The following is a 12,000-nucleotide window of genomic DNA, read 5'->3' as shown; positions in this document are numbered from 1 at the left end:
ATTTTAAAAAAATCAAGAAAAATCTAAACTTTCATAAGATTTGCCAGGACTGTTGTTTCAGTCGCACAAATATCTCAGAATCCCTCATAGTCCTGGTCTAGTTCTGGTTTGGTTCTGGTTTGGTTCTAGTTGAGTCCTGGTTTAGACCTTGTTTTTGTGCAGGTTTAGTCCTGGTTTGGTCCTGGTTTAAACCTGGTTTAGTCCTGGTTTAATCCTGTTTTAGTCATGGTTTAGTTCAGGTTTAGTCCAGGTTTAATCCTGGTTCATAATAGTACAATCTATTATTAATTTAACATGTCAAAATTACACAAAAAAATTTTAAAAAATACATTTCAATTTGACAATCTTGGACTTTTGGTAGCAAGATAAAAAAATAAATAAAATAATAATAAAATTTAATTAAATACATTAACCAATACCAATAATTCAATCAATTATAACATAAAATAAATACACAAAATCATTGTAAAGAGAAAATTACAGTAATTTTTACAGAAAGAAGAAATTCATCAAAATACAATATAAAATAAATAAGGATGTAGAATGTTTATAACACATTTTCAAAAATACATTTCAAAATACAAAAGTGATAATCCGTCATGATACAATTCACGATCGTGTAAAGGAGACGGCGGCGAACGTGAGCTCGTGTTCGTGGAGTCCGGAGCGTCTTATTTTATTTTACGTTTTATTTTGTGATCGTGTAAAAGTTTCGCTCTCAAACGGGCTCCAAGGGCTCGAGCGGTGAACAGGAAACATCAGGTCACACGCACGAACCCGACCGCACCCTGACGCTTTTTATTTACCGTTTTGTTTGTTCGCTTCCTGCTGAAACGCCGGAGCACGTTTCCGTTTCCGTTTCCGTTTCGCTTTTTGCTTTGGTCGAACGACACGAGAGACGACGTCACATTCAAAAAGAACTTTATGTAAACGACTTGTTAAAGGCTTTTCCTGGTGCGGGCGACGCCGGCTGCTCGTGTCTGCGCTGCCCCGAATGTCCCACAGCGTGACTTTAATGACGGCTTTGACAATGTCCATGGAGCCAAGGCCGAGTTTACGGGTCAGATCTGTGGAACGCGTGCCGTATTTCCCGGACAGTAAGTCGCACCGGAGTTTAAGTCGCACCAGCCAAAAAATGAACAAGAAAATAAACATATATAAGTCGCAATTTTGGGGGGAAATTTATTTTATTTTGTTTTTTTTTATTATATTTTATAAAATGGAGAGCGGAGAGTTTTAAAGGGATAGTTCAGGTTTTTTGACATGAATCTGTGTGTCGTCCCCGTGAGCAGCGTCGTGCATCAACACGACTCACCCCCGACAGCGTCCGGTGACACAGACACTGGACGTTTTCGGTGCTGATGAAAGTCGTCCGACAAGTTGTGCTGGGGACATTAAAATAAAGTGTTTTTCTTCTCAAAACAATCTGTGCGATTGTGAGGTCTGACTTTTTGGAGGACGACGGTTTTGTGATGCAAATGTGTCACTCTTCTGAAAACGTCCAGTGTCTGTGTCACCGGACGCTGTCGGGGGTGAGTCGTGTTGATGCACGACGCTGCTCACGGGGACGACACACAGATTCATGTCAAAAAACCTGAACTATTCCTTTAAGTCTCGTCTTAACGCACACTTTTGGGGCCTGTTCACACGAGAACACTTGTGGGTAACAACAACAAAATATTTTATGTGAAGTGTCTTTCGTTTAGACGGTGACGGCGTTTTTGGGGCTTAAAAACGCAAAAATCTGAACCCACCTCCAGAGTGTAAAAGCTGAACAGGCTCCACCGTAGCTTTTCCGTTTCCACTGCCCAAGACGCAAAACTCTGGTCACGTGTGCTCAGGTCATGTACTAGTGTATCACAGCAGCACCGAGTCGTCTAGCATCCACCCAGTCCAATTCAACACACTTTTGCGTCACCGTGTGCGCGCAGATTTACTCCGGAAAACACTCGTCTAAATGCGGAATAAAAAAAGCGACACCACTTTTGCGTCTTCAAACCTCCATGTTTGTTTTCCCAGTGGGACGTGTCTATTGTCAAAGTCGATCTTTTCAAGTCTTTTGAACCATTTCACTTTTGTTTCTGGTTCTGATATTGTCATATTTTAGTTTTGGGATTCGGACGTCGTCATTGTTGTGGTTGTTGGATCCAAACAGCAAAAAACGACTCGAGGAATTTGTTTGCGAACTTCATAAATACAAAAGTGAATCAGATGTGTGTGACTCAAACCTCTGTTCAAACTGTTTCTCTTCCCAACGGAATTGAAAAATAGTGAAAGGTGAAGGTGATGGGCAGGATTGATCCACAGGAAGAACCAAAAAGGAAACATTTGTCTGACTAAGAAATCATCCCGAGTTTACAGAGAACATTTTGTATGTGGAGCGACGACAAAACAAAATCCTGATCCTTCGCTCAACCTTGGTTATGAATTTAAAAAGTCAAGGCCAAAGTGAAAGTCTCCAACTGTTCACCAAGAAACACCTTCCACTGCAAAGACCAAGACGTGATGTTTGTGTAAAACCACAAGAACAAGAAAGTGCAGCTCAGTCTGTTTGTCTTCTGCTCCTCTACATTAACAAACGGGATTTTGTTTTGTCGTGGCTCCACATACAAAATGTTCTCTGTAAACTCAGGATGATTTCTTAGTCAGACAAATGTTTCCTTTTTGGTTCTTCCTGTGGATCAATCCTGCCCATCACCTTCACCTTTCACTATTTTTCAATTCCGTTGGGAAGAGAAACAGTTTGAACAGAGGTTTGAGTCACACACATCTGATTCACTTTTGTATTTATGAAGTTCGCAAACAAATTCCTCGAGTCGTTTTCTGCTGTTTGGATCCAACAACCACAACAATGACGACGTCCGAATCCCAAAACTAAAATATGACAATATCAGAACCAGAAACAAAAGTGAAATGGTTCAAAAGACTTGAAAAGATCGACTGATGTTCACTTTTTTAGATGATCCTTCCCAGTATGGATGGCGCGATAACTGGAAGACCGAAATTCGAGAAGCAGCAGATACTTTGAGCGCCCCCTGTCTGCTTCAGTGTGAAAACAACAAACACGTGAAATTATTTATTTTCGTACAAATCTCACCCAAACCGTGAAAAAAGTGCGACTTATTGTCCGAAAAACACGGTAAAAAACATCTGAAATTCAATCAAACGGGCGACGTTTAATAAAGCGACGCCGCGGAACATCCTCGAACGAAGCGGCGGTGCGTTCCCGTGGAGACGAGCGGGCGACTTACCCGACGCCAGAAAAGTTACACAGTGAAGCTTTAACGTGAGCGTGAGTGAGACATTCGAAAAAAAACAATCGTTAAAAGCAGCGTGAACGTTTCTAACTCTAAAAGTGTGAATCTCGTTATATTCATTCCCGTACGTTTTTATTATAAGACGATTTAAATACAGAATATAAAAATGAGACGAGACGAGAATCTACAGGACGACTTTTCAAACTCCAACACTTCTTTTTTTTTTTTAAGTTTATATCTGCGTAAAACTTTTCAAACTCTGGATTAAAGCGTTTAGGACAATTTCAACGACGCAGTTCAACTCAAACACCAAATCTAATGATTTTATTTATGTTAGTCAAGATGACAGCGTTTTTAGTCCTGGTTTAGTCCTGGTTTAGTCCTGGTTTAGTCCTGGTTTAGTCCTGGTTTAGTCCTGGTTTAGATCCTGGTTTAGTCCTGGTTTAGTCCTGGTTTAGTTCTGGTTTAGTCCTGGTTTAGTCCTGGTTTAGTCCTGGTTTAGTCCTGGTTTAGTCCTGGTTTAGACCTGGTTTAGTCCTGGTTTAGTCCTGGTTTAGTTTAGACCTGGTTTAGTCCTGGTTTAGTCCTGGTTTAGTCCTGGTTTAGTCCTGGTTTAGTCCTGGTTTAGTCCTGGTTTAGTCCTGGTTTAGTCCTGGTTTAGTCCTGGTTTAGTCCTGGTTTAGTCCTGGTTTAGTCCTGGTTTACCTGGTTTAGTCCTGGTTTAGACCTGGTTTAGTCCTGGTTTAGTCCTGGTTTAGTCCTCCTTTAGTCGTACTTTAGTCCTGGTTTAGTCCTGGTTTAGACCTGGTTTAGACCTTCTTTAGTCCTACTTTAGTCCTGGTTTAGACCTGGTTTAGTCCTGGTTTAGACCTGGTTTAGTCCTGGTTTAGACCTGGTTTAGTCCTGGTTTAGTTCTGGTTTAGTCCTGGTTTAGTCCTGCTTTAGTCCTGGTTTAGTCCTACTTTAGTCCTGGTTTAGTCCTACTTTGGTTCTGGTTTTAGTTCTGGTTTTCGTCATGGTTGAAAAGTACCATTCGTAAACATAAATATATATATAATTTTTCGTCGTTTACACAAGAAACACTTTTTTTTATTTCTGATATTTTAAACACGATTTCAACCAAATAAATGCATTTCGTTGTGTTTGTCGCAGGATCATCTCAAGACGCCAGGACGTAGAAATTGAAAATAAACGTTCAAATTGTGAAATAAATGTTTCATTTTAGATCTCGAGTGTGTTTGAGTAAAACCCGTCGTCTGACCCGTCATAAACACTTTTTCGTCGACTTTTGACCCGTGAACACTGAGCGGAGACTTTAGAAAACAGAACAAACTCTCGCGTTTACATTTCTGCTTCTGATTTTTTACAATTTCAACAGAGAAAAAAAAAATTACATTCTTTTTGAAACTTTCTGGATTGATTTTTCTCCGTGTAAAAACGCAGCTACAGCTTTGTAATATTTCTGTAGCAGCGGTGGAAAAGTAAAAGTACAACACTGAAGTACAGTTTTTACGTCTCTGTACTTTACTTAAATACATTTTATTTTACTACATTTGAAAGTCTTATATTTAGCACGTTTCATTCAAGTTTCCGTCCAAACTTTGAGCAAAACAAGAAGCACAAAAACAGCTGCAAACATTTAGAAATCAACGGTAAAACATTCTTAATACTTTTACTTATTTTTTTTCACGTTTCTGGACTTTTACTCGAGTCACGAAATGGAGAAAACTGCACCCGCCGCTGATCTGTGGTCGTTTCGCTCGTACAACACGAAGTGACATTCGAAACGTACAAATGTGATGAATCGTCCGTCGGTGAGAAGCGACGACGGGACGAGATCTCGCGCCACAACATCCCAAAACCCCCAAAATGAAGTCAAACAAAACCGGAGACACTAAAAGGTCCGGGTACCGTTTTTTTTTTTTCGTTCTTTTGAATTTCAATTAAGAACGAAAAACAATAAAATGGGAAAACAGTTTCATTTCATTTTTCCGTTTTAGTGTCAAACAAAAAGAAAAAAAAAAAGATTTCGACCTCGATCTTTTTTCCAATATTTAATTTCTCGGTGCCGATTTTAATTTTGATATTTTATTCTCTCTGGTTTATTGGTGTGAATTCAGAGTCGACCACGAATCTAAAATAAAAAACATTTTTATTATATTTCTGTGGTTTAGAGTTTCTCGCTGCTTCACTTTCTAAGACGTGAAGATAAACGCGAGACGAGTTTGTGCACGAAACTGCAACGATTTTTCAGGTTCGTCCTTCAGCAAAAAAACTTCAGATAAACCAGAGAGAATAAAATATCAAAATTAAAATAGTCACTGTTCTGTTTTTTAATTGGTGTGATTTGACATAAACTGATAAACTTGACCGTTACTTTGATCGGTTTTGTTTTATATTTTCATGAAGGTTTCGCTTCGAGACACAACGACCCGACTGAACACGACTTTCAATGAAACTTAAATAAATAAATCCTTAGATCGGGGTCAGATCGGGGTCAGATCGGGGTCAGATCGGGGTCAGATCGGGGTCAGATCGGGGTCAGATCGGGGTCAGACTGAGCGGTGGGAGCGGCTCATGAGACGCTGGTGACGCAGTGGGCAGTGTGGGGGCGTGGCAGTGACATGGGACTAGCTGATTGGCGGGGCTCGTGAGGAGGCGGGGTCAGGTGTGTTTGGGTCAGGTGTTTTCAGGACAGGTGTGGGCGGGGTCAGGTGTGTTTGACTCAGGTGTGTTTGGATCAGGTGTGTTTGGGGTCAGGTGTGTTTGTATCAGGTGTGTTTGGATCAGGTGTGTTTGGGTCAGTCAGGTGTGTTGTGTATCAGGTGTATTCGGGCTCAGGTGTGGGTAGGGTCAGGTGTGTTCAGGTCAGATGGGGGCGGGGTCAGGTGTGTTTGGATCAGGTGTGTTTGGGCTCAGGTGTGGGCGGGGTCAGGTGTGTTTGGATCAGGTGTGTTTAGGTCAGGTGTGTTTGACTCAGGTGTGTTTGGGCTCAGGTGTGTTCAGGTCAGGTGTATTCGGGCTCAGGTGTGGGTAGGGTCAGGTGTGTTCAGGTCAGATGGGGGCGGGGTCAGGTGTGTTTGGATCAGGTGTGTTTGGATCAGGTGTGTTTGGGGTCAGATGGGGCGGTGGTCAGGTGTGTTTGGATCAGGTGTGTTTGACTCAAGTGTGTTTTGACTCAGGTGTGTTTGGATCAGGTGTGTTTGGATCAGGTGTGTTTGGGGTCAGATGGGGGCGGGGTCAGGTGTGTTTGGGGTCAGATGGGGGCGGGGTCTGGTGTGTTTGGGCTCAGGTGTGTTCAGGTCAGATGGGGGCGGGGTCAGGTGAGGGCAGGGGGCGGGGCTCACAGGTTGACCAGGTGCAGGTCGGAGGCGGAGAAGCGCGGGCACAGAGCGGCGTCCGGGCTCCGCAGCCGCTTCTCCATCTTCCTCTGAAACTTGGAGCGAACGCGGTTGAACTCCATGATGTCACTGGGATCCTCCTCCACCCAGAAACTGTGGAACTCCTGCATCAGAAAACCTGCAGGACGACGAGAAGAAAGAGAGAAGAAAGAGAGAAGGAGGAGAGAAGAAAGAGAGAAGGAGGAGAGAAGAAAGAGAGAAGGAGGAGAGGAGAACATTTTAAGACCAAACTGACGAGTGTGACGGCAGCAGCTCCAGAGAAAAGGACCACGCTTTTTCAGGAGGTCAACAAATCTTTTTCACAGCGGCTGAAGTGTCCCACTGTAGGTTAATCTGTTTAATCTGTGTGTCAAGCATTTTTCAAAATAAAACCAAAAATAAGAAAACAAAAAAAACAAAAAAACAATGATTTTCTTCATTATTTGTCTCCAAAACCAAAATGACAAAAACAGATAACGATTCGTTTTTTTTTTTTTCAGTTTTCAATTTTGTTTTTAAATGAAAAATGGAAAAAACGGATAAAGGCCGTTTCCCGTTTCTGACACTCCTGGTTCAGTCCTGGTTCAGTCCTGGTTTAGTCCTGGTTTAGGACTGAGACCAGGATCGGACCAGGACCAAACCAGGACTGAGACCGGGACTGCAACAAATTTAGAACCTGGTTTAGACCTGGTTTAGTCCAGGTTTAGACCTGGTTTAGTCTTGATTTGTCCTGGTTTAGTCCTGGTTTAGACCTGGTTTAGTCTTGATTTGTCCTGGTTCAGTCCTGGTTTAGTCCTGGTTCAGTCCTGGTTTAGTCCTGGTTCAATCCGTAGGCGGTGCAAAAAAACGACATTGCAGTTTAAGCCACGGAAACGGGAAACAGTCATTATTCGTTTTCTCATTTTGGTTTTGGAGACAAAAAATGAAGAAAATCGTTGTTTTTCCATTTTCTTATGTTTGGTTTTATTTTGAAAAACGAATGACACACGGATTTAGGTTTGTAGAACTTCCGGTTAATGGTTTTTCTGTGTAAATTTGTGTCGTCTTCTCCAGCACAAAACCATTAACCGGAAGTTGGGCAAACCTACAGCGGGACACTTCAGGTGACGTGAAAAAGCTCTACTGAACCCAGCTCCGTCCGTTTGCGCACACAGCGTACGTTGCGCCCCCTGCTGGTGGTGGGCGTGGGTGGGTGTGATCAGGACTCACAGAAGGTCTGCTGGAAGTGCTGCAGGGTGGACATCTCCGGAGCCACGTTGTACAGGTGAGTCTTCAGAGCTCCACTCAGCAGCAGAGAATACGCCAGCTCCGTGATGTTAATGCCCACGATGGCGAACGAATAACTACACACAGACACAGAGGAGAGGAGGAAGAGGAAGAGAAAAGAGGAGGAGAGAAGAGGAAGAGTCAGATTAGTAAGAAAAACTTTAAAGCTCCTGTATCTCAAAAAATGGACCCCTGTGACATTCAAGTGATGTTCTAATGTTTCCTCCTCAAAAACAGACCTGGACTTGTGTTTTGTTTCACTCGCACACGTCTGAGTAACTCTTAAAGCTCCAAACGCTCTGTTCCACCTTGTGATGTCATGAAGTGGTAGTTTCCAAGTGAACAGCTCCTTTTACCTTTTAGTTCACTCGAGATCGGCGACTCCAGCGCTGACAAAAAAAAAAAAAAAAATCCAAATGATTCTAGTGGAGGTGTGTGGAGTTTAAAAACACAGCGGAGCATTTCCTGTATTGCCACTGGACGACATCACAAGGTGGAACAGAGTGTTTTCAGTTTGAGAGAAGAGCTCGGTCTAAATGTGCAGGGTTTGTGTGAATGAAACAAAACACAACTCCAGGTCTGTGTGTGACGAGGAAACGACAACAGATTAGAGATCATAGTGTGATATGGGACATTTAGGTGTGTGTGTGTGTGTGTGTGTGTGTGTGTCTGTGTGTGTATTTGTCTTACCCTATGGCCTTGTCTCTGCTCTTCTGCTCCCACTCGCTCTGGTCCATCTCACTGTGACAAAAACAAACTTTAAAAAACTGCTCTAAAGGAATCAGCAGCACTTTGTCCTAAAGGAATCAGCAGCACTTTGTCCTAAAGGAATCAGCAGCACTTTGCCCTAAAGGAATCAGCAGCACTTTGCCCTAAAGGAATCAGCAGCACTTTGTCCTAAAGGAATCAGCAGCATTTTGGTCTAAAGGAATCAGCAGCACTTTGCCCTAAAGGAATCAGCAGCACTTTGCCCTAAAGGAATCAGCAGCACTTTGCTCTAAAGGAATCAGCAGCACTTTGTCCTAAAGGAATCAGCAGCACTTTGCCCTAAAGGAATCAGCAGCACTTTGCTCTAAAGGAATCAGCAGCACTTTGTCCTAAAGAAATCAGCAGCATTTTGGTCTAAAGGAATCAGCAGCATTTTGGTCTAAAGGAATCAGCAGCACTTTGCTCTAAAGGAATCAGCAGCACTTTGTTCTAAAGGAATCAGCAGCACTTTGTCCTAAAGAAATCAGCAGCATTTTGGTCTAAAGAAATCAGCAGCACTTTGCTCTAAAGGAATCAGCAGCACTTTGTCCTAAAGGAATCAGCAGCACTTTGTTCTAAAGGAATCAGCAGCACTTTAAGCCCACATATTGTAGTTTGTTTAGTTTTTTTCTGGTGGCGGTGAGAGTCCAGATGGAGGTGCTGTTGTGTTAGTAAAATGACTCTGTAAATGTGAAATGACTGATGGTGAAGATGCTCCTGTCACTTTCACTGTCAGGACCAAACTAATGCTAATGTTTACGTCTAAAAACTTGCTCAAAGTGCTCAGACTCAAAACCGTTGCTTATTTTTATCCATTATATGAAAGTAAAAGTATTTGACCAGAAAAAACAAAAGAAACGTCTGTCTCTAAAAAAGCTAATACCATCTACTATCTACTACTATCGATACTACTGATAAAAATACTTCTGTCATTACAACTACTGTGAACCAGGGATGCACTAATCCAACTCTTTCCATTCTGTGATTTTGAGTATTTGCTGATACCTGATACCGATTCCGGCGCAGGGACAGAAAATGGCACCTGTTTCCTTAAAACACAGTGAAGTTTTCCTTCTTTTTAGGTCTAAAATGTAACTGATTTTCCACCTGAGAATCGTATCAGTGCATCCCCACTGTCGCCGAGTAGTGCTGCTACCTCAAGGAAATTTACCGGTGTACAGGAAAGAAAAATATTCTTACTCGTAAATAAATAATATAATAAATAAAAATAATTCAATAAAATAATAAAAATTATAATAAATAATAGATGTGAACTCCTCTGAACTCCTCTGAACACATCTGAACATATCTGAAATCCTCTGAACACGTCTGAACTCCTCTGGACACCTCTGAAAACATCTGAACCCCTCTGAACTCCTCTGAAAACATCTGAACACCTCTGAACACGTCTGAACTCCTCTGAACTCCTCTGAAAACATCTGAACACCTCTGAACACACTTGAACTCCTCTGAACACACCTGAACTCCTCTGAACTCCTCTGAACACATTTAAACACCTCTGAACACACCTGAATTCCTCTGAACACACCTGAACACCTCTGAACTCCTCTGAACACCTCTGAACTCCTCTGAACACCTCTGAACTCCTCTGAACACCTCTGAACTCCTCTGAACACCTCTGAAGACCTCTGAACACACATGGATACACCTAAACTCCTCTGAACACACCCATGCAGACCCAGAGGCTGGAGGTAGGAGGTAGGAGGGAGGTGACCTGGTGGGGAGGTGACCTGGTGCAGATGACTTGAGTGCAGTACCTGTGTCTGCTGCCCGGGCTCCTGCAGCACCACAGCGCCACACACAGACAGAAGCAGGTAGAGCGACGGCGGCAGCGGCAGCAATGGAGGTGAAGTGAGACACACAGCAGAGGCCCCTGTCAGACGAGTAACACAACAGGGCCGTGCACCTGTGGGGCCCCAAACAGGCACTAAGGGCCCAGCTAAGGCATGACTGACCACATGAGTGACCACATGACCACGTGAGTGACCGTATGAGTGACCGTATGAGTGAGCACATGAGCACAGAGCGGCGGTGGCGGTGGCGGGGGGACAGACACGTACTTGTGTTTGGGCTGCAGAGAGTCGTTGAGCATCTGAAGAGCCGTGGTCTTGTCGTGTTCAGCAAAGTATCTGCAGAGAGAGAAAACGGGAGGGCATCAGGGCTTTTGTGAGTTTACTGTGGTCCATAGTGTCAGGGGTCAGGGGGACAGAGTTTCAGGGGGACAGGGGTTCAGGGTTTCAGGTTCAAGGGTTCAGGGTTCAGGGGTTCAAGGGTTCAGAGGTTCAGGGGGACAGGGGTTCAGGGTTCAGGGGGACAGAGTTTCAGGGGGACAGGGGTTCAGGGACAGGGGTTCAGGGTTTAGAGGTTCAGGGGGACAGGGGTTCAGGGGGACATGGTTCAGGGTTTCAGGGGTTTAGAGGTTCAGGGACAGGGTTTCAGGGGGACATGGTTCAGGGTTCAGAGGTTCAGGGGGACAGAGTTTCAGGGGGACAGGGGTTCAGGGGTTTAGAGGTTCAGGGGTTCAGGGGACATGGTTCAGGGGTTCAGGGGTTCAGGGGTTTAGAGGTTCAGGGGGACAGGGGTCAGTTCCAGGGGTCAGGACACTCACAGCAGGTTGCTGAGGCCCAGCAGGCCCATCCCTCTGAAGTCGGTCTTGGGGTCGCTGCCCTGGAACCCGATCTCACTCCACTGTTTAGAAATCCTCCCGGTCAGAGGGCAGTCGGGACGTAGCTCCCTCCACAGCTGCAAACACACACAGAGCAGAGGTCAGAGGTCAGAGGTCACACACTGTAGTCCTGAGTTAAACCAGAGCTTCTCTCTGCTTCTTTGCTGATCACAGATGGACTGAATTAAACTCAAACTCATCTGAGCTGCTCCATGTGATTGTGTCTGGAGAAAAAGTTGATGCTCTGACACTTGGAGCTGGAGACATTGAGCCTCTTATGAACACATTTGTACTTAACTTCTTATTTTTGGCCTTCACAAAACTTTTTCTTAACTGACAAGAACAAATCCTCAGAAGAGTCAGGAGCACTCATGTGAACAAAACTTTTAGAAAAAGTTTTAGAAAATGATCACTCTGATAACGCAACAGCAAACACAAACAATGTGCTCTGGGGCCGTTTGACCCGAGTGTGAAGCGTCTGGGATGAAGATCAGCTCCTCCGAGGTTGTGGTTCTGGACCGGAAAAAGGCGTCTTGTCGTCTCCGGGCGGGAGAGTCTCTGCCTCAAGTGGACGAGTTCAGTGTTCTGATGCCTCCTCTTCATCTCCCTCGGAAGGTGTTCAAGTCCCACCGGGAAGACCCAGGACACACTGGAGGGACGATGT

At 44.0% G+C, this 12,000-nt stretch overlaps 1 protein-coding gene across 1 annotated transcript in view; it reads right to left on the bottom strand.

Moving 5' to 3' along the window:
* Nucleotides 1-6,114: 6,114 nt before the first annotated feature.
* The window catches only part of elmod1 (ELMO/CED-12 domain containing 1), a 13,946-nt gene continuing 8,060 nt past the window's right edge, over nucleotides 6,115-12,000 (bottom strand). Inside the window, exons 7-11 of the mRNA XM_055149006.1 lie at nucleotides 11,280-11,413; nucleotides 10,732-10,800; nucleotides 8,594-8,644; nucleotides 7,847-7,980; nucleotides 6,115-6,776 (exon numbers count right to left, since the gene is read on the bottom strand). Coding sequence (XP_055004981.1) covers nucleotides 6,601-6,776; nucleotides 7,847-7,980; nucleotides 8,594-8,644; nucleotides 10,732-10,800; nucleotides 11,280-11,413 — 564 coding nt within the window. The 3' untranslated portion in view covers nucleotides 6,115-6,600. The remainder of the gene's footprint in view (nucleotides 6,777-7,846; nucleotides 7,981-8,593; nucleotides 8,645-10,731; nucleotides 10,801-11,279; nucleotides 11,414-12,000) is intronic.

The sequence above is a fragment of the Boleophthalmus pectinirostris genome, unplaced genomic scaffold, assembly GCF_026225935.1.
Source record: "Boleophthalmus pectinirostris isolate CB_2022bp ecotype Guang Dong unplaced genomic scaffold, ASM2622593v1 HiC_scaffold_12, whole genome shotgun sequence".
NCBI lineage: Eukaryota > Metazoa > Chordata > Actinopteri > Gobiiformes > Gobiidae > Boleophthalmus > Boleophthalmus pectinirostris.
This window is presented reverse-complemented; position numbering and strand designations above follow the sequence as displayed.